Below are 18190 nucleotides of genomic sequence, written 5' to 3' on the forward strand. Positions count from 1 at the left end.
CCTCACCGCGATTGGCAAAGCCACTCTCCGCGTTAATCTTTTGCTTTTTGAACTGCTGACGATGTGTTCTGCACTAGGTTTTGGCACATGCAGCTGAGAGGAAGGCATACAGCAGCAAGTGACCTGGCTTTTCGATATCCCGGTGTAAAAGATACTTAGTTAGTGGACCCCTCCTTGAAATCCTTCTACCGCAATATTTTTCTTGGTCTTTCAAGACTTGCTTGGTCGTGTGGGCGTCTACAATTTTTCCGGCAAATCACTTTAGATCCCAGCCCATCGTCAATTCTCTTGGCTTTAATTGGCCACAGACGAAAGGACGCCTTGCGGACCAGCACTGACGTTCATAAGTACACTCTGATTGGCTTAACAGCCGACGCATCCCTATCTTATCCAAGCCGCCGCGTCTGGGCGCGCTTCGCAGTTGCCTCTCAGCCTCCGTTTTGTGGGTACCCTTTGGTTTTCAGGGGGGCCCGATCCCACTCCTCGGGCGCTTTTTGCTGCTTGCATCCTTAGGAACCCTGCTGCTCCATCCAAGGACGATTGACGTCTGGCGTTGGCGCGCATTTTAGCTGACCCATCAACCTTCCCAATCCAACTACCTATCGCGCGCGCGCGCAAAGCAAAGATCCACGACCCCCCATAACTACGAGCGTTGCCCTCAGCCTATCTGCGGTCTACACGACACGAACAGATATGGATCGCGATCGGAGAAGCAGGTAAGTGGTGCTAGCTGTTGGCAGCTCCTGTTGCCTTTCCCACCCGTTCATCCCGAGCTCATCGAGGGCCTGCCTGGTCGAGCTTGGCATATTCCACGGTTACTTCATACCGGAGTATCGCTCACGGGAACGGGAACTCGGCGGCACCGATGATCAGTGTATCGCTTGCTTTCCAGCTTGGTACCTGTCTCGGACCCTTCTCGGACTGCCGGAGCTGTACGGCGATCACACCTCTTCGCAGGCTAGCAGAGAGCGATGTCCCTTTTGCACCGAAATGCCATTGCCCGGCCTTCCGACTGCGTCGAGCCATCATCAATGGAACCAACTGACGAAACATCCTAGGTACGAGGACGGCGAGGTCACTAGGTATGGCGCTGGCGAGTCCTGGAGACCCTTTCCTAGAGGCGGAGGTGGTGGCGGTGACCGCTCTCCTCGACGAGCCCGAAGCCCACTGAGAGACCGCGAACGAGACCGAGATAGAGATCGTGACCGCGACCGCGATCGCGACCGTGACCGTGACAGAGACAGAGACCGGCCAAGATCTCGCGACCGCGACAGAGACCGAGATCGAGACACCAGAGACACCAGAGATCGCCCGAGATCAAGAGACCGCGACAGAGACCGCGCCCGCACGCCGCCATTGACCTCGGATAGCTATGTCCCCGGAAGGTCTCCTGCGCGCCGCCGCTCGCGCAGTGCTGAGCGTTACCGACGTGACCGGTCCCGCGATAGAGACCCGCGCCCTCAGAGCGACACATGGCGCAGACGAGACAGGACTCGAAGCCCTCCTCCTGTGAGACGCCCCTCGCCGAGACGTAGCCCGTCAAGGCGCCGCAGTCCCATTGGAAGATCTCCAGCCATCCGAGATGAAAGAAGCGATCGAGCCAGATCGCCGCCGCGCCGCGACAACAGAGACAGAGAGCGTGAGAGGGACAGAGACAGGGACTTTGATCGGCGGGACGACAGGTACCGTTCGTTGCCCCCCTTTGCGCAGACTACGGTCTCATTACCTATTAGACGCCGTTCGCGTTCGCCATACGGCCGCGACAGAGGTCCTAGGGACAGAAGTCCACCCCGGCGGTCGCCTGCGCCGGCATCTCGTGGCAACTACCGTCCACGGTCTCGTAGTACGAGCCGCCGCGGCGGTGGGGGCGAGAGATACGTAGGATCCTCTTACAGACGGGCCTCGCCGCCCCGAGATTCTGGCATCTCGTCAGCGATCACGTCTCGATCAGCTTCAGGCAAGTCGTCACCGCATCCTCCTCCTTCCACCCGAGCACGTTCGCGGCCGCAATCGAGGGAGCGTGGGGAGCGTGTCGAGCGAGTCGAGCGGGAGCAGCAGCGAGAGCGAGAGCGGGAACCCACACCGCTTCAGACCGGTGCTTCTGCCGCATCATCGTCCTCCACGATGACGACGACGATTCGCGAAGCACCCAAGCCTGCCGCAAACGCCACCGCAAACGCCGCCGTTTCCGCCGCCTCCGCGATCGCCGCCCCCCAAGAGCCGGCCCCGCCGGCCGCAAAGACACCACCTCGAGGCCCCGCCGCTTTACGTGCTCCTCCAACCGGCCCTGCCGCGACCCGAAACTTCACTGCGCCCGCCAGCTCACCAGCTGTCCAGCCACCTAGACACCCGCCGACCCCGAGCGTGCCACCCTCGCGCGTAGACGCCGTTAGCCCGACAATCCCTCCGGCCGGCCCCCGAGGCTACGTAGCTCCGGCGAGGGGCGGCGGATACAGCGCCCGCGGTGGACGAGGCTCGTGGTCCGGTCCATCCCCTCGACAGGCCCCTGCCCCCACGACATCCCCCTCTGCCATTGGCAACGGACCTTCCAGCATCCCAACCGGTCCGCGCGCCAACCCCTCCAACACAACACCGTTGAGCACATCGTCAGCACCCAAAGCCTTCAACCCTCCTACCGGCCCCTCCTCGCAGCACGGGGGCCCCGGAAACGTCCGCCTGACGCTCGCGCAGAGCATGCTTGCGACCTTGCCGCCCATCATCCCCGGCGGCAAGATCGACCCTTCCTTGCTCCCGACGACGACGGGCATCACGAGGGACATTGAGCCACACTACAAGAAACTCAAGGCGGAGGAGGAAAAGGCCCGCACAGAGCTGGACGCGAAGCAGGATAAGTTGCGGCAGAGCCTCCAGATGTGGGACAAGCTCGAGATGGAGTCCAAGGCGTGGAAGACGAGGGTGGACGTGAGCGAGCAGAGCTTGAAGAGTTTGGCTGGTGAAGGCATGGGCGGTGCCGCGTTCTAGGAGGGAGCGAGCACCGTCACGTGGTAGAGTACATTGAGAGGAGATGTAGAAGGAAAGGCATGTGACTTTTGTGTTGCGATTTGTGGTGGGATCGGAGACGGGGGGAAAGGGTTGATTGACTCTTGTTTTCTTTTTTTTTCTCCCCCTTTTACAGCGGCGATGAAGATGTACTACTACTACTGCTACAATTATCTGTCAGTCGGAGAGGCACATACCCTTGCCTCCTCCCTTTCTTGCTTTTGCTTCATTACGTGTAGGAGAATACAAGAAATCAAGTGGGCGTCTGAATACATGTCTCTGTATGTGTGTGCGTGTGTACTTGGCAGGTCCAGAATACTTGTACGTGTACCTGAGTTAAGGTAGTCTAGCTCGACGGATGAATAGGTAAGTAACCCTTTCTCGTCGAGAACCTGTATCAGATGGAACCAGAAATCTGGGCTTCTGTGCCTCAAGTTGCGAGGAGGGAAGCTGACGCGCGGCGTATGGGGCACCTCCGAGGTCAATGAAGAAGTGAGCCGGCGTTGGCAAGCCATTTATTCCATTGAGCAACTGTTTACTGCTTCTTCTTCTGTACTACATGGTATAGAAGAAGCCATGACCCGAGGGACCTCATAACAAGGTATAGTAGGCCACCTGTGATGCCCCCAGACTGCCTCTTTTCTGGCCTTCAGCCTAATCCATCATTTCATATCCATAATCCATACCCGTTTCCGTAAACCCATGCTGGCCAACCAAGCGAGTTCCAGTCAAGCCCTTCCCTATGTTCCGAAGCCAAACCATAGCCCATCTCGTCGTCTCATCTTCCATGGTATCGAGCCATGAGCTCGCGTGTACAGAAGACGGCCAAGTTGTAATATTACACAATATCTGAGGGAAATTGCGTCGTCCTCAGTGTTTCTCTGAGAAAGCCAAAAAAAAAAAAGGGGTCATGCGAGTACCTCTCGCCGACAAAGAAAGGGAAGCAAAGAAACAGTCAATCCTACGCGTAGTCCATATCGCTATCCCATTCGTCATCGACCTCAAAGTCGCGTTCGTCGTTCAGGAAGTCATCCATGCTATACTGATGCTCCCGGGGCTTTTGGTTGTCGATGTGGATATCGACAACGTTGCACATGCCTTGTACAAATGTGTCTGCCGCTGCTTCTTCAGAGGCTTCGTCGGTCTCGCCCTGATTGGAATCTTCTTCGGGTTCTTCCATATCGACATCGTTTTCAGAGTCGAATTCGTCGCTGTCAGGCTCCGCGTACGACTTGGGCTGCAGCTGCTGGCCACGAAGCCCTCTCGACGTGCTGCTAGCGCGAGAAGAGGTACCCGAAGCATAGGACACAACTCGTTTGCTCCGCCGGGATGGCTCTGCGGCAGGTTTCTTGGACTTTCGCTTCGAAACGACCAGGTGAGATGACTCGACGGGCAATGGTTTCTGCAGGGTGAAGTGTTGTTTTGGATCGGGGCTTTGTCGAAGGAAGATCTTTTCAAACTTCTCCTGCCACGACTTTCGGAGTTCCACTCGTGACCGCCAGGAAATGCTGAGCATTGCCTTGATGGAGATGTGTCTGAGATCCGGTAACTCTTTAGCGCTATCAATCAATGATTGAAGAAAGGCCTCCGCAACCGCAGTATCAGCTGCGCCGGAACTCCAGTGACGAAGATTCTCCAGATGAACCACTTGCAAAGATGCTGGCCAGCTAGGAACCTCATTCGGCAGCAGTAGCGTGTCGTAAGAGGGAAGTCGATCGTTACTCGATTCCAATAAGCTGAAGTACTGCAGGTTCATACGCAGCTCCTTTAGGTGCGGACACGCAGTTCCCAGCACTGTAAGGAAAGATAGGTTCAGTGAACGGTTGTGATTCAACACAAGCGATTGCAACTGATGTCCTTTCGTGACCAGAAACAAGCTGAAATCGTCGGCAATAACTTCCGCGCAGTTCACTAGCTCTAGGCGTCTCAGCCTTGCTGGGAGCAAGGGAAACAGTGACGTAGTAATGATTGTCGAAGATTCGAAGACCAGATCGTCGAGATTGGGAAGAGCCAGAATAGAGTTTGCAAGCAGGCTCACAGACTTCTCATCTTCGGCAAGCAATTCGGGATTGGTCTCGGGATCTTTGTCCAGTCTGATGGAGGGCATCTGGTAGTTCACGAACTTGAGTTTCCGTAAAGAGACGAAGCTCGGCATCTGGTGAACTTCTTGAAGTCTCGCAAGGCTCGCCTCCCAGTTCTTGTCCATCAGCCTGGAGCTCCATTGCCAGCTTTGGAGCCGTGTTATTGCAGTCTTTTCCCCAGCCTCAGCAGCTGCAGTAGGAGACACCTCAAATGCCTCGAAGAGCTCGTCAGGATACGTCCACTTGATGGATTCCTTCAACTTTCGAAAAGGGGCCTGGTCATATCCATGCACGAGTAGGACCTCTTTGAGACGTGGCAAGTTCTGCATCAGCTTCAGTGGCGATGTCAGGCCTCGTAAAGACACCAGTCTGACGTCGATGTGAAGGGCCTCGATTTTCGCTCTGTAGTTGAATGTAGTCTGCGATGGCGGCTTCTCGAGCAACTCCGCGAGCCCATAAGCTTTGGTCTCGTCCCGTACTGGTGGACATTTGTAGAGAACGGTCAATGCCGGATCAGCGAATTGCCTGCACGTCCTAGCCGTATGGAGGATCCAGTTGACGTCTAATGTATCCTGCTCATCGCCTGAAATCGCCGCGAATTGAAATATCTGAACCCAGATTGAATGCGCAATTTGGGGGTCGAGCCAGTTTGGAATGACAGGGCTTGTAGTGTTCATGTCGATGTCCACCTTTTTCTTTGGGGGCCTCCCTCGCGGCTTAGCCGGCGTGGTCTTTGGGGTAGGTTTGGCATCTGAGAGTTCGTCTTCGAACCCATTGTCTTCGGATTCGTCCGAGGAGTCGTGCTTGGCTTTCCGCGGTGAAGCCTCCACTTTGCGAGGTCGACCTCGACCTCTCTTAGGGGCAGAGTCTCGCGCAGTGGTGGTCGACTTGCGTTTGGTGCCGGCCCGGCTAACCCCTCTTCCATCGCTAGCCTTGGTCGGCGTCTTTCGGGGACTCTTGCGTGAGGTGCGTGGTGACTCTTCAAAATCTTCGGATTCATCCGCGATGGAGTCTTCCTCATCGGAGCTTTCCATGCCAACATATGACTGAATGTGGGAGCGAGTCGAGGATCGAGTTTTAGATCGGAGACCATCGGCGAGCTTATTCGGGGACGTTCGGGCTCCGGCCTTGGTGACTCGCATTCGATCGTTGGCAGTAGATTGGGAACCTGTAGCGATCGCTGAGTCGCGACGAGGCCTCGAGGCCGTGGTGTGCCGCTGAGAAGCCATGGTGCAGTAGTGGTGTGCCCTGCATCGATAGGAGTCGCATCTTAGGGAATATTCCGATAAAGACTTTCTTGAACTTGATGACTAACCTGTGCTCGAATTATATGCAGAGTAGTCCGGTGATGTAGCCAGTTAGAAGAGTGTCGAGTTGCACACCAGACTTAGCGCATGCTTATTGAAGCTGTCGAGTGATGACGTTTGCGACGGTTTTGCGCCAGCGGCCGGAAGTCCGATATCAACAGGTACGATGGCACGCTGCAGAAGCGACTCACTTAAGCAACGTGCGATAAGAGATGGAGGAAAAATTGAGTGCGCACAATGACACACTTGTGTAGAAAGTAAGTGTAAGGTAAGGTATTTGGAGAGACTCGTGGAGGAAGGTTCACACCTTTGCAAGTGAGTTGGAGTTGGTGGGGCAGGTGCGCGCAACAGTCACCTCACTGAACCACCAACGAGGAAGAGCTGTCAGCCTTGCACTAGCGTCTTGGGACACCCCAAGGCTGCCGTGGGCTGCAGTACGAATAGACGCTTGTCAAGGACCCCCGCAAACACATGGCCTGTGCGCCTGACGAGAAAGGAAAGAAGAAGAAAGAAAAAAAATGGCCAGGCAAGTGGAAGACCTCGATCCCTCAACTTTGAGAGTGAGTTTGCTCGCAGTCTGGCAGTGCCAGGTTTCCCTGGCGTAACAGCATCGACACAAAGGATGCTAAACTGCGGAATGACCGGGATTTGGATAAGAGCAAGTAGATCCTAGCCGGCGAGACAAAGATTGGCTGTCATTTGCTGTGCGCCGAGTTGCCTTGCGGATGGCAGCTCTAGCTCTGGAGGAAAACATCATGTCATGTTCAAGTGCAAGTTGGCCTGAAGGAATCAGAGATATTTGTTCGAGAAATTCGAGACAGGGTTCCATACTCGGGAAAGCAGAACCAACTGGATTTGGGTGTCGGGGCGAGCTTCTGCGCAGTCGGGTGCTTTCCGCTTCGCCTGGAGAGAAAAGACCCACTAGAAGTGCGTCTTGGCCAATCATGAACAATTCTTGCTGGCATCTGTAGCCAGAATCCTCAAGCCAACCAGAGCAAGCCCAAAGCACAGTGGAAGACACCTACCGGTACATCGACCAAGTGCTGTGGTCCCCCCTTGCCCCGGGCAATTAGTTTCACGGGCAGTTAGGGGGCGTGAGAGCCTGGCAACACTGGCCAGTGACAAACACGTTTGCTGGAAGCCCCCCCGGTCCACCTCCAAAATTCAATTGCTCCGGGGGTGGATTGCCATCCACGTTTTTTTGAGCCATCGACGACGACGCGCTTCCACTCCCACTCTGTCACAGCCTGTTCCTGTTATTGTCATCGCCCAGCGCCACCACTTTTGACCGTCAGGAACGCGCCGCCTTTCTTCAGACAAAGCTAGAACATGGTTTTCTAGTCTTGCAGTCCGTCACATTTTAGGCTGGATTTTCTCTTTTTTTGTTCAAGCAGCCTACCGCCCGGGCTTCTTTTTCTTTTCCCTTGACCAAGACCCGAGTCGCAGTCGCGGTCGCGTCTCGTTCCTTGGGTCCCACTCATTGTCTCGGCCCTCCTGTCGCATCGCTCACCAGTCACCACGACACCTCTTTGGCTCAGGTCTGGCACAAAAATTCTGGACTTGACTTGCGCCTTATCCGGATTGTGCAGCCCGCCCGCCACTCTGCATTTTCTGCTTCAAGACGTCAGAAAGGAGACAACAGTGAGGTTGCGCCTCACTGCCCCTTTCCCGTGAGACTCGGCCTCTCACTCACAGTCCTTCAATGAGCATCGAGACCAGACATCTTTCCCACTCTGGCTCACCACGTTGAAGTGGGCTTTGCGAAGTAAGGGGCAACCACACCCAGGGTAGATTTGAAGGCTTACAGTCTTCATTTAGCCTTTCTGGGAAGCACCAAGCGGGACTATCTCTATAAACCTCTCATGGTCCCCCTTCACCAGCTATGACGCTTCACTCGCGGCGCCAGCGCAGTACCCCTTTTCTCCAGAGGAACATCTTGCAAGGCATGGGCAACACCCAGTCTTCGGCTTCCAAGGCCGCTGCTTCCGGAGATGTTTCCAACGGCCATCATGAAGTCCGCCCCAACAAGCGCCGTCGCATGGATGCCGATCACCAGCTCGCCGACCAAATATTTCAGGCCCGAGATGTTGGCGACCTACAGCGCAACCTCCGTGTTCAGGTCAACAGGATCTTCCACAGGGCCTCGAAAAGGATATCTCTGGCTCCTTCCGACGATGTCGTGAACCTGAAAGCCCGATGCAAGGTTTCGCTGTCGCATGTCACCAAAGCTGGTGAGGTCTTGCTCTACTGCAACAGCCAGCTGTGCGATATCAGGTCTTTCAAGGACCCTGGTGGCCCAAACCGGATGGCGCGCATTTGCCTGCAACGCCCGTTCTATATCCCAGAAGACAGCATGCGCATCAACCGCGACGATAATGGCTCCTTTGACTTGGCTGATTCGTACCGTCTCTGTGTCGAGCTCGAAGCTGCCGGCCCAACCTTTTGGCCTCCGATTAACATCAACTCTTCAGCCGATGATGCAAACCCTACCGAGGCAATACACTGGGTCCTCGCTGCCGCGTCGTCAGATTTATTCACACGCAGGAAGGCACTACTAAACCTCAAAGTCAAGAAGACACCGCAGTCCCTTGGCCCGACAGAGCATGTCATCGATATTGATGCGCAGTGGACGACTGCCTTTGAGGCAGGCCAGATTCGGGCTGTGGAAGCGGGCACAGAGCCCTCCATCACAGTATCCGGCATGCTGGCCGCGCAGGACTCACTGCTCACGGATTACGGCCAGGAGCCATTATACGAAAGTCCACCAGGAACTCCAGTGAAGGCTCCCAGAAATGGCGCGGTGAACGGGGATGTCCACGTCGACGAGGATCTCGAAGAAGAACTCACCCCTAACCGGTCGCTGAGAGTTCGTGGCGCCACCAAGAATTACAACCTGAAAGTCCTCAGTGACAAGGCTCAAGGCAGGGACAAGAAGCGGAAGAAACGCGGCGCCGCGAATGTCGTTGAAGAGGGGACCGTTACCTATCACCTACCCAGCGAGAAAGTCTGTCTGGATTCATTCCGCTGCGTCACATGCGGCATGCCGCATAGCTCGCTGCCTCAGCTGCAGGTTCATCTCATCAGTCAACATGACCAGTATGAGTTCCGGCCGCAGTCTCGCGCGAAAGGCGCCGAGTTCGAGGTAGCACACCGCTATGAGTCTTACACATTTGGTCCGGAGCCATTTGCTCTTAGAAGACCTACCAAGGCGTTCGACTTGGATCAGTTCGCAGATGGCAATATATCATTCTTAACATCACGCCTCGGTACCGAAGACCAGAGCACACCTGGGCCCCAACCACCAGGTCGCGGCAGCAAACAACCGCTCGCCAAACCTGCGCAGGTTCGCTCTCTCGCAAACCCTCTCACAAGAACGTTACTGACTCTGTATAGACACGCTCGAAAGTGCTTCTGCCAGATATTGGACAGACGCTCTACGACCCCATCACCAGGGCCACATTACAGCCAGGCACCGAATACAAGAAGCCGCCGGCTAGCGATAAGTGGCTCATCCAATGGCATCGTGATGCCTTGGCAGACTTCTCTGATGTCCCACCGGATGAGAGGGAGTACATGCAGGAGTGGGACAAGTTCATGCTCACCAAGCGCCTGTCGTCTAGCATATACTTCCCCGCGGCCTGGCTGAGCTTTGTGAGGCTCAAGTCGGAATGGCTCCTCTCTTCGCCTTCTCGTATGACCGAGTTTGGCAAGCATTTTACATACCTGTTGGCGCGAAGCAGTCTCGACCACGGCACCGTCGTGGAAGCCCTCGACCACATTGCAATGCGCAAGGCGAAACTTGGCATCAAGACGGGGGAATATCCGACGCTGGTGCCCAAGGGATCGCCTCAGGGGCCTCACATCCGCAAGAGCGCCGGTGGCTGCTTGGTGTGTGGGCTGACTGTTCTGGGGCCGAGGCTCCTCCTGTGTACCAACCTGGTGAGTGGTGACCCCTAAGTATATCACAAACGACGGCAGCTAACCTTGTCTACAGAAATGCTCAAAACGGCTCTACCACTCAGATTGCATCAGCGAGAACGCAAAGATGAGCGTCGATGACCCAGACTGGGTTTGCAATGAGTGCTTTGACACACAAGCAGCAGAGCGGACGTGAGAGGGAAGCCCAGCCACCGTCAGCCGTGGAGGCAAGACGCATAAGTGTATAGTAAGAAGTGTTGACCCGTCAACTCGAGGGAGGGGGAACGGAGAAGTGTATGAGGGAAACAAAGAAGCCAAGAGAGAAGAAGCTTATCATTTTCCATTTCGACAAACAAAGCGGATGGCATCTACCTGCATGGGGCAAACGGCGTCGCATCATGATTGGGGCGGCCGATAGAGACGGGATTCTAGAGACACCAGGCATAAAACTATACTAATCGAATCTCACTTTGAAATGATGAGTAAATGGCCTCCTAACGACTGAAGTTATTCTCTTTGTTCTGTTTTTATAGAGCAGTCTATTCGAGATACCAAGACCAACACAGGTATGCATGAAATCATCAAATCGCAAAAAAAAAACAGCGGTTAGAATTTCTGTATGCCCAACCCGGCGCCGGTGCCCCTATTGCAACATAAAAACCATTCAAGGATACCATTACATTTCTCTCTCTCTCTCTCTCTCTCTCTCATTTTTCTTCTCCAAGAGAATTCAGCCAGCCACCAAGCATCCAAGTCACTTAGAACCTGTACTTGCTCTGCTTCTTCTTCTCGTCGTTGCGCTTCTCGTCCACCTTTTGCCTCTTGCGCGACTCCTGCGCAATCATCTCGGACAGGTCCTCCTCGTACGCCCACTTGGCACCTAACCCTTCCTCGCGCTTGCCCTCCTCGAACCGCCGCCGCACCTCGTCCTTGCTGATGCCGTCGTTGTTGAGCAGCGCGTCCGGGTCGAGCGCGACGTCCACGTCACCGGGCTTCTTGCGCTTGCGGCTGTCGTCCTCCTGGCCCAGCACGGGCATGTTGCTCGCCTTTTGCTGCTGGTTGAGGTCGTACACCCTGTCGCTGCCAAAGAAGCCCTCGGTGCGCTGCTGCCGCTCGGGGATGACCTGGTACGCCGAGCGCGGGTGCGAGCTCTCCTCCGTGTCGAAGCCGCGGCGCTGCTTGCGGAGGTCCATCTCGCCCGCCACCGAGGTCTCGACGCCGTGGCCCGGGTAATCCGTCGGCACGGACGAGACCATGCCGCCCGAGGTCTCGATGCCGCTCGGCGAGGCGAGGCCACCGCCGGGGCCGTCCTCGTCTTCCTCCTCCTCCTCGTCGGATTCTTCTTCCGAGTCTTCCTCTTCAGACTCCTCGTCGCGGGGTTGTAGCTCACCCCAGAGAGTCTTCTCGACGGGCTCGCCGGTGGCCAGGGGCGCGGCGACGGGTGGTGCGATTTGAGCGCCAGCCTGGTTTGTGAGACCGAAAACGTCACCTCCGTACAAGGGGCGGTTGAATTCGTCGACGGGGGGCTTGCCCCAGCCACCAGGATGAAAACCCCACGAACCGCCTGGCGGCGGCGGGGCGTTGAGTCCTGGGATCTTGAGAGTGGGATATGAAGGAGGGGGGCCGAATCGTTGTTGGTTAATGAGCCATGGTGGAGGTGCGCCTGGCGGCATACCCAAGGCCTCCTTTGTGGCCTCGGTCAGGTCCCCTGGCCGGAAGTGCTGGAAATCAACTTCGCTCTCCTTGCCCTCGTAGTACACCTCGCCGAACCGCGTGAGCTCCGGCTTGGTCTGGAAGCGGAAGAACGCATCGTAGAGCTTCTGGTAGTCGATGTCCAGTTTGCCCATCTTGGGAGCGACACGCTCACGTTGTTTTTGCTTCAGAGATTGCTGTTCTTGCTTTTCGAGAACAGCATCACGCATTTCCGTGATGCCCGTCTCGGCGATAAACTTTGGTAACCGGAATGGCGGCTTCTCGATACCTCGCTTCGAGGAAAGGTACTCCCTCTTGAGCGCCCAGTGGCCAGGGACGGGTACCACGTTTCTTTGCGCCTTGATCTGCACCAGAAGGCGGGGATCTGTGGATGAGGTGTCCTGCCACTCGACAACATCGGGTATCTTGACCAAAGCCTTCAGTTCCGCAATAGAGAGCTTGTTGAGTTGCTTTCTCTTCTTCTTGGAGAGCTTCGTCTGTCCTGATGCCTCCTCGTCCTCGCTGGGAATATCATCCTCGTCCCATATTACCTCGCCTGTGTTGCCCGCGTTGGCCTCCTTTGAAACTTCGTCCTCGTCTATCGCGACGCCGAATTTTGAAAAGATATCCTTGAATGCGGCAAACCTCTCATCGTCAAAGTTGAACTCATCATCAGCAGGGCCGTCGGCTTCGACCTTGGCGTTGGTCTCGGACTCGTTCTTAACCTCGAGGTCGTTGCCATTTGTTTCTTGTGTTGCCTCGGTCTCCTCGGGCTTCTTCTCGTCGTCTTTGACCTCTGGAGTGTTTGACGCGACCTGATTGTTCTCCACGTCAGTATCACGCGCGCACGCACCAACACCGAACGGGAAACGCACCTCTGTCTGAGCCTTCTTCTGCTCCTTCTTCTTCGCCCTCCGCATCTGGTTCTTGGTCATCTTTGGGGCCGCCATCTTGAATCGAGATGCGCCGTGGAGCTGAACGCTTTTGGTGTAGCTTGTGTTACGACGTAGCAAACCACTGCGGCTATGGTGAATCTTCTCGGATCGATGCGAGGGCGCATGCTTTGTGGGAAAGCAAAACAGCGGTAGTGCTGCGGGCGCGCAGGATTGGGCTGGAGAAATACAATGCGATGGAACAGATGTTGATGGGCGTCAAATGCTGAACAGCCTTCTGGAGGCGACTGGCGATGCGTGACAGCCGCGCCAAACTTTTGGAGGCTGCTTTACGATTAAGTGGGTCCGTTCCTGATCCTGGCCAAAAGTGAGAACAGTACGTACCCTCAAGGTACTGCTGGAAGCTTGGGCCGGCGCCTTCCAGTGAGGTGCTTGGAGTGCCAAGTCTTGTCGGTAGGCGGCGTTACTAATCATCCAGCAGCGCCGTAGGTGCCTCCCGCCAATGCCACGACGCCGTGCAAACACTGCAGGTGCCAACCCGTTGCGCCGGTCTTCCAGCGGGTTTAGTGCCCCGGGCACGGGCTATTGAATGCCGTGGTACTGGTGGGCGAAGCTCCGTGGGGGGATGCGTTTCTGCCCCTTGCTCAGCAGGGATAGCAGCCACTGACAACGAGCCATTCCTAAGCCGCGCTGCAGCACCGTGGGATCTCCGATTGATTGAGATGAGGACAGCTCCCCCAGTAACTTTAGGGAGCTGACTTTTGTATGGACGTGTAAATCTCGCCCTGTCGTCGAGACTTTTATTTTGCCCACGCGAAAGAGAGAGAACGTCTGGCCTCCCACCATCAGAGCGTCACCATCTGAAAATCGACTTTCTACAAAGGCAGAGACAATGCTCGACCTTAAGCAAGTCTAAGTTTTCGATTTTCTTCGCGCATGATTGCCGCATCTGTCACTCGTTTTTCTACCAGTACAAGAGATATCTCCAGAGGGGTGCCCAGACCTCAGAGGTACTAGGTAATTTACGAAAATCGCATATCCACCCTGCCAGCATTACCAGCTACCTTACGGAGACGGGATACCTTGTCTTGATACCAAGGACTTTTGTCCCCGCCAAATTTCCCCCAGTGCTCGCGTCATGCCTCACTCCACAACTTCTGGTTCTATAACACAAACCTCCTCGGTCAATCGGTCGCAGCACTCACCAAGACCGTACGGCGATATCGATTCCCTCTCTGCCAACGGCAACGGCGGCATGGAGAAGTTCCCCGACCACATCGATTCCCACCTCACCAACGGTTCGAGGGCGCCGAGTCCTGCAAAGTCGAACGGCTATGCGCTTCCAGGAGCGCCCGTAGGCGGCGACCGCTGGCAACCCAGAAAGGAGAGTCTCCAGGGTCGCAGCGTCAGATGGGGTGCGCCGGGCCAGCAGGTGCCAACGCGGTACGGCCACGGGAGGCAGAAGAGTCTGGGTGACGCCATTCACAATATACGGACAAGAGGCGGAAGCGTCGGCCAGAATGCTCACGAGATAGCTGATGCGCTCAAGGCGCCTGTCTCTCCTAGGTTGATTGTGAGTCTTGTTTAGAAACGCTGCTCTGCTCCCTTCTTTTCTGCTCGCTAGGCGCTAATGGCTTGCATCGCAGGCGCTCTGTGTCCTCTGGTACACCTCGTCCGCCCTTACGAACACGTCCTCGAAGTCCATCCTGACCGCCTTCGACAAGCCTGCGACGCTGACCCTCATCCAATTCGCCTTCGTGGCGACCTACTGCATCCTCTTCGCCTGGCTTGCCAATATTTTTCCAAGTCTCAAGACAACGATACCAGCCCTCAAACATGGCATTCGCTACCCTTCCCGCGATGTCATTTCGACGACGATGCCCCTTGCCGCATTCCAAATCTTTGGCCACTTGCTGAGCTCGACTGCGACCTCCAAGATCCCCGTCTCGCTGGTCCACACCATCAAGGGTCTCTCCCCCCTTTTCACCGTCCTCGCCTACCGCTTGATCTTCAACATCCGGTACTCTGTCAACACCTACCTATCCTTGGTCCCCCTGACCCTCGGGGTCATGCTCGCTTGCTCCGGCAAGCACAACAGCTACAGTGGCGAGCTCCTGGGCATCTTATACGCCCTCCTCGCCACCATTATCTTCGTGACGCAGAACATCTTCTCAAAGCGTCTCTTCAACGAAGCTGCTAAGGCCGAGGCCGAAGGCCAATCAGCGCGGTCGCAAAAGCTCGACAAGCTAAACTTGCTCTGTTACTCCTCCGGCATGGCCTTCATCCTGACGGTCCCAATCTGGTTCTGGAGCGAAGGCACCGGCATCATCGGCGACGTCCTCCACGACGGCGCAGTCGACCTCAACGAAAAGGCGGGCTCCTTTGACCACGGCCGCCTCACCATCGAGTTCATCTTCAACGGCACCTTCCACTTTGGACAAAACATCCTCGCCTTCGTCCTCTTGTCCCTCGTCTCGCCAGTGACGTACTCGGTCGCCAGCCTGATCAAGCGCGTGTTCGTCATCGTCATTGCCATCATCTGGTTCCGCAACCAAACCACCCCTCTCCAAGGCGTCGGTATCTTGCTGACCTTTGTCGGCCTCTACCTCTACGACCGCACCCACGACCGGGACAAGGCGGACCGCAAGGCAAAGATGATGGAGATCAAGGAGGAGCCCCTGCTGCCCCTGAACACAAAGGATGCCCTGAACGCCAGCCAGAATGCGCCCGTCTTCGAGAGTCCCATGGTCTCTGCTGGAGCATTCCAGTCGTTTAGCAATGGGCACTCGCCTCATGGCGAAGATGCCAAGAAGTCTGACGGGCCCAGCAATGGTAGAGCCCGCGGGGCGAGTAACGCGGCCTGGCTCGCACCGGGTACCAAACAGGAAGATACCTGGCGGTTCGGGGACCGGTAGAGGGGTGTTTTTGGGGGCAGGACGCAGGATGGGAGTTGTAAAAACATGTCTTTTTTAGGCCAATGAGTCGCAAGGAGTTCAATGTCAATGTACTATCATGATAGGCGCCAGTCTGGGTTGACGGCAACGTATGGATGAAATACACGCGCACACACACATGTTCCTGTAAGCTTGTCTTAGATTTGGATGTAATCAGGGGTTTTGAGCGAGGCATAAGACGAAGTTCACCCTTCGAGATGAGATAACTAGACACCGGGAATCAAGAAAGGCTCCGGCGTTTGAGTGACATTCTTCGTGCATTTCAAGCTGAGATCCCATAACATTTCATGAAAATTGGCAGGACATTGATGTTCCTTTCATGTTGTTACTGAGAGCCGAATCATAAAAGCTCTCGTCCACTGTCTCGACATTAAGTCATACGTACGCCGACGACTCAACCTCAGTCGATGAGCCATTCCTCCACCTCGATACCAACACTCCGCCCCACGCCCCGAATGATATCCCACCCGACATTAATCCTCCACTTGCCCCCCCGATCCATCGGATCACCACCCGTGCCAACCTTCATCAGCAACCGCAAACTCGCAAGCGTCGAGATAGCCATACCGACGTCGCCGTCCACCACGCTGCTGCTGCCGCCGACGGTACCGAACCCGCCACGCACGTCAGCCTCGGCCCACTCGCTCCGCACGGCGGCAAATATGGCGAGCATGCGCTCCAGAACGAACGCGTGCGCGCCGAGCAGCTTGCGCGAGATCTTTTTGTGTTTGCTCGGCCGGCCCCGTTTGGGGGCTACGAACCCGCCGCCGCGGCGTTTCCGGCGGCCGTGGTGGTATGTTGAGAAGAGCGTTAGGTCGTGGCGGGGGGCGTTGTGTGAGGCGAGGTAGGCTGCGAGGAGGAGGAGGCGGGTGGTTGTCGGGAGTAGGGTTGTTAAGTCGGCGGTGGCAGTGCTCATCAGTGCCGATTGGGCTGATGCTGCTGCGTGCTTCGAGGGTGTGCCTACTGGTGTATGACCATTCGTCGTTATCGGCACCGCCGTCGTAGAAGTAGGATTGCCGAGCTTGATGGAGACGATGCTCGGGTTCAGGAGGCTCTCGTCCTGGAAGTGCACGCGCGAAGCGATGAGGAGCTTGGAGAACTCGCGCGGGCCGTGGGTGCGCGCCAGGATGGGCGCCGTGAAGCGCGGCCAGAGGGCGTCGCAGCTGTGGCGGCACGAGGGTAGGGTGCGGGACGCCGACGTCGTGAGGGCGTCGCAGACGGCGCCGACGAAGCGGGTCCAGAGGAAGTTTGTGTCGTCCTGCGTCGTGGTCGGGGTCGGCGGCGGCGGGGACGCCGAGATGATTTTTATGAATTCCTGCTTGGTGTAGTTTGGGAATTGGATGTGTGGTACGAAGGAGGTGCGGAGGCTGGAGGGGGGAGGGGCGGTGACGATGAAGACGCAGGTTAGGCATGGTATCTACAGACGGTAGGTTGTTAGTATGCCATGGTTGAGCGCGTGGGAGGCGTATGATCACTCACCACTTCGGATAGCCGTGCTAATGCTGGGAGAAGGGTTGCGGGAGCGTCTCTCTGACGGTCAATTGCGTCAAAGACGAGCACGAGGCGCCAGCCGTCGGGTCGTTGTGTGTACTTTAGCATCTTGCACAGCTCAACCATCAACTGGGCCAATGTCTCGCACTTCTTGGGCGGAGCCTCCCATTGTATCGCGTCCACCACGGCAGCGATTGTCCGCTCGAATAGATGCCGGCCCGTGATGCATTGTATGGAGTTGACGATGGCAAAGCTTAGAGAGGTTTTGGGTTCGGTTTCGGGTTCTTCGTCGAGGGATTTGGAGAGGCTCTGGAGGAGAGACTCGACGATGGCCGACTTTCCGGTGGCTTCGGTGCCGTAGACGATGAGGTTCCGGCAGGGCGCGGCAGCGGGCTGAAGTTTTGAGGTCAGTGTCTGGTCTTCCACACATAGTCAAGCAAAGACTTGGCGACTTACATGGAGAAGGGTAGCTAAAGAACGGATCTGACGCTCACGGCAGGGGAAACGCTCGAATAAGGGGGATAGGAGGAGCTCCTCGGGGAGCTGAAAGAGTGACGCCATGTCAATTGGGCCAATTGCTCTGGCGTTCGAGCCTTTTGGTAAGTATCAACTCGAAAACAGCGTTCGTCACCCGGCGAAGAAAACCGGGGAAACGGGCCGGAAACCAGAGACCGCCGTGTCGCGTGCGAAGGTACGGAGTAACATGGAAAGGAAAGGACCTGCGAGCCGCTGAGACGCGAAGTCAGGTGACCGGAGCATCGGCCCATCTCGGGCCCCTCTTACGGCGGGCGCAGGGGACCAAAGTGGCCCGCGTGCGTTGGGACCCAGGCGCCCTGTGCCGGGCGCAGCTCCAC

The 18190-nt window shown here is 56.4% G+C and overlaps 6 protein-coding genes across 6 annotated transcripts; 3 read left to right on the forward strand and 3 right to left on the reverse strand.

The window, feature by feature from the left end:
• Positions 1-509: 509 nt before the first annotated feature.
• On the forward strand, positions 510-3263 carry HER10_EVM0006845 (uncharacterized protein). The gene is made up of 2 exons (XM_035483023.1): positions 510-716; positions 1059-3263. The coding sequence occupies exons 1-2, from the start codon at positions 694-696 to the stop codon at positions 2980-2982; spliced, it is 1947 nt and encodes a 648-aa protein (XP_035329536.1). The 5' UTR covers positions 510-693; the 3' UTR covers positions 2983-3263.
• Positions 3264-3904: 641 nt separating this feature from the next.
• On the reverse strand, positions 3905-6703 carry HER10_EVM0010151 (uncharacterized protein). Its single transcript, XM_035479620.1, has one exon. The coding sequence runs from the start codon at positions 6308-6310 to the stop codon at positions 3962-3964; it is 2349 nt and encodes a 782-aa protein (XP_035329946.1). The 5' UTR covers positions 6311-6703; the 3' UTR covers positions 3905-3961.
• Positions 6704-7777: 1074 nt separating this feature from the next.
• HER10_EVM0008628 (uncharacterized protein) lies at positions 7778-10748 on the forward strand. The gene is made up of 3 exons (XM_035478143.1): positions 7778-9731; positions 9782-10327; positions 10383-10748. Exons 1-3 carry the CDS (start codon positions 8271-8273, stop codon positions 10500-10502), a joined length of 2127 nt encoding a protein of 708 aa, XP_035329757.1. The 5' UTR covers positions 7778-8270; the 3' UTR covers positions 10503-10748.
• Positions 10749-10937: 189 nt separating this feature from the next.
• Positions 10938-13181, reverse strand: HER10_EVM0002758 (uncharacterized protein). Its single transcript, XM_035472454.1, has 2 exons — positions 12874-13181; positions 10938-12813 (listed from the first exon to the last, which is right to left on the reverse strand). Exons 1-2 carry the CDS (start codon positions 12946-12948, stop codon positions 11065-11067), a joined length of 1824 nt encoding a protein of 607 aa, XP_035329017.1. The 5' UTR covers positions 12949-13181; the 3' UTR covers positions 10938-11064.
• A 497-nt stretch (positions 13182-13678) lies between these two features.
• On the forward strand, positions 13679-16057 carry HER10_EVM0012603 (triose-phosphate transporter). Its single transcript, XM_035481996.1, has 2 exons — positions 13679-14464; positions 14538-16057. Exons 1-2 carry the CDS (start codon positions 14030-14032, stop codon positions 15804-15806), a joined length of 1704 nt encoding a protein of 567 aa, XP_035330231.1. The 5' UTR covers positions 13679-14029; the 3' UTR covers positions 15807-16057.
• A 188-nt stretch (positions 16058-16245) lies between these two features.
• Positions 16246-18014, reverse strand: HER10_EVM0002494 (origin recognition complex subunit Orc5; the record flags this gene model as incomplete). The annotated part of the gene is made up of 3 exons (XM_035472202.1): positions 17793-18014; positions 17325-17729; positions 16246-17262 (listed from the first exon to the last, which is right to left on the reverse strand). Exons 1-3 carry the CDS (start codon positions 17895-17897, stop codon positions 16246-16248), a joined length of 1527 nt encoding a protein of 508 aa, XP_035328996.1. The 5' UTR covers positions 17898-18014.
• Between the last annotated feature and the right edge of the window lie 176 nt (positions 18015-18190).

The sequence above is a fragment of the Colletotrichum scovillei genome, assembly GCF_011075155.1.
Source record: "Colletotrichum scovillei strain TJNH1 chromosome Unknown Contig00009, whole genome shotgun sequence".
NCBI classification, from domain to species: Eukaryota; Fungi; Ascomycota; class Sordariomycetes; order Glomerellales; family Glomerellaceae; genus Colletotrichum; species Colletotrichum scovillei.

Excerpts from the sequence above, each read along its gene's own strand:
- HER10_EVM0006845 (XM_035483023.1), top strand. The coding sequence starts at position 694 with ATGGATCGCGATCGGAGAAGCAG. Across the intron at positions 717-1,058 it reads GATCGCGATCGGAGAAGCAG|GTACGAGGACGGCGAGGTCA; the intron begins GTAAGTGGTGCT and ends GAAACATCCTAG.
- HER10_EVM0010151 (XM_035479620.1), bottom strand. The coding sequence starts at position 6,310 with ATGGCTTCTCAGCGGCACACCACGGCCTCGAGGCCTCGTCGCGACTCA.
- HER10_EVM0008628 (XM_035478143.1), top strand. The coding sequence starts at position 8,271 with ATGACGCTTCACTCGCGGCGCCAGCGCAGTACCCCTTTTCTCCAGAGG. Across the intron at positions 9,732-9,781 it reads CGCTCGCCAAACCTGCGCAG|ACACGCTCGAAAGTGCTTCT; the intron begins GTTCGCTCTCTC and ends GACTCTGTATAG. Across the intron at positions 10,328-10,382 it reads TCCTCCTGTGTACCAACCTG|AAATGCTCAAAACGGCTCTA; the intron begins GTGAGTGGTGAC and ends CCTTGTCTACAG.
- HER10_EVM0002758 (XM_035472454.1), bottom strand. The coding sequence starts at position 12,948 with ATGGCGGCCCCAAAGATGACCAAGAACCAGATGCGGAGGGCGAAGAAG. Across the intron at positions 12,814-12,873 it reads AGAAGAAGGCTCAGACAGAG|GTCGCGTCAAACACTCCAGA; the intron begins GTGCGTTTCCCG and ends GAGAACAATCAG.
- HER10_EVM0012603 (XM_035481996.1), top strand. The coding sequence starts at position 14,030 with ATGCCTCACTCCACAACTTCTGGTTCTATAACACAAACCTCCTCGGTC. Across the intron at positions 14,465-14,537 it reads CTGTCTCTCCTAGGTTGATT|GCGCTCTGTGTCCTCTGGTA; the intron begins GTGAGTCTTGTT and ends CTTGCATCGCAG.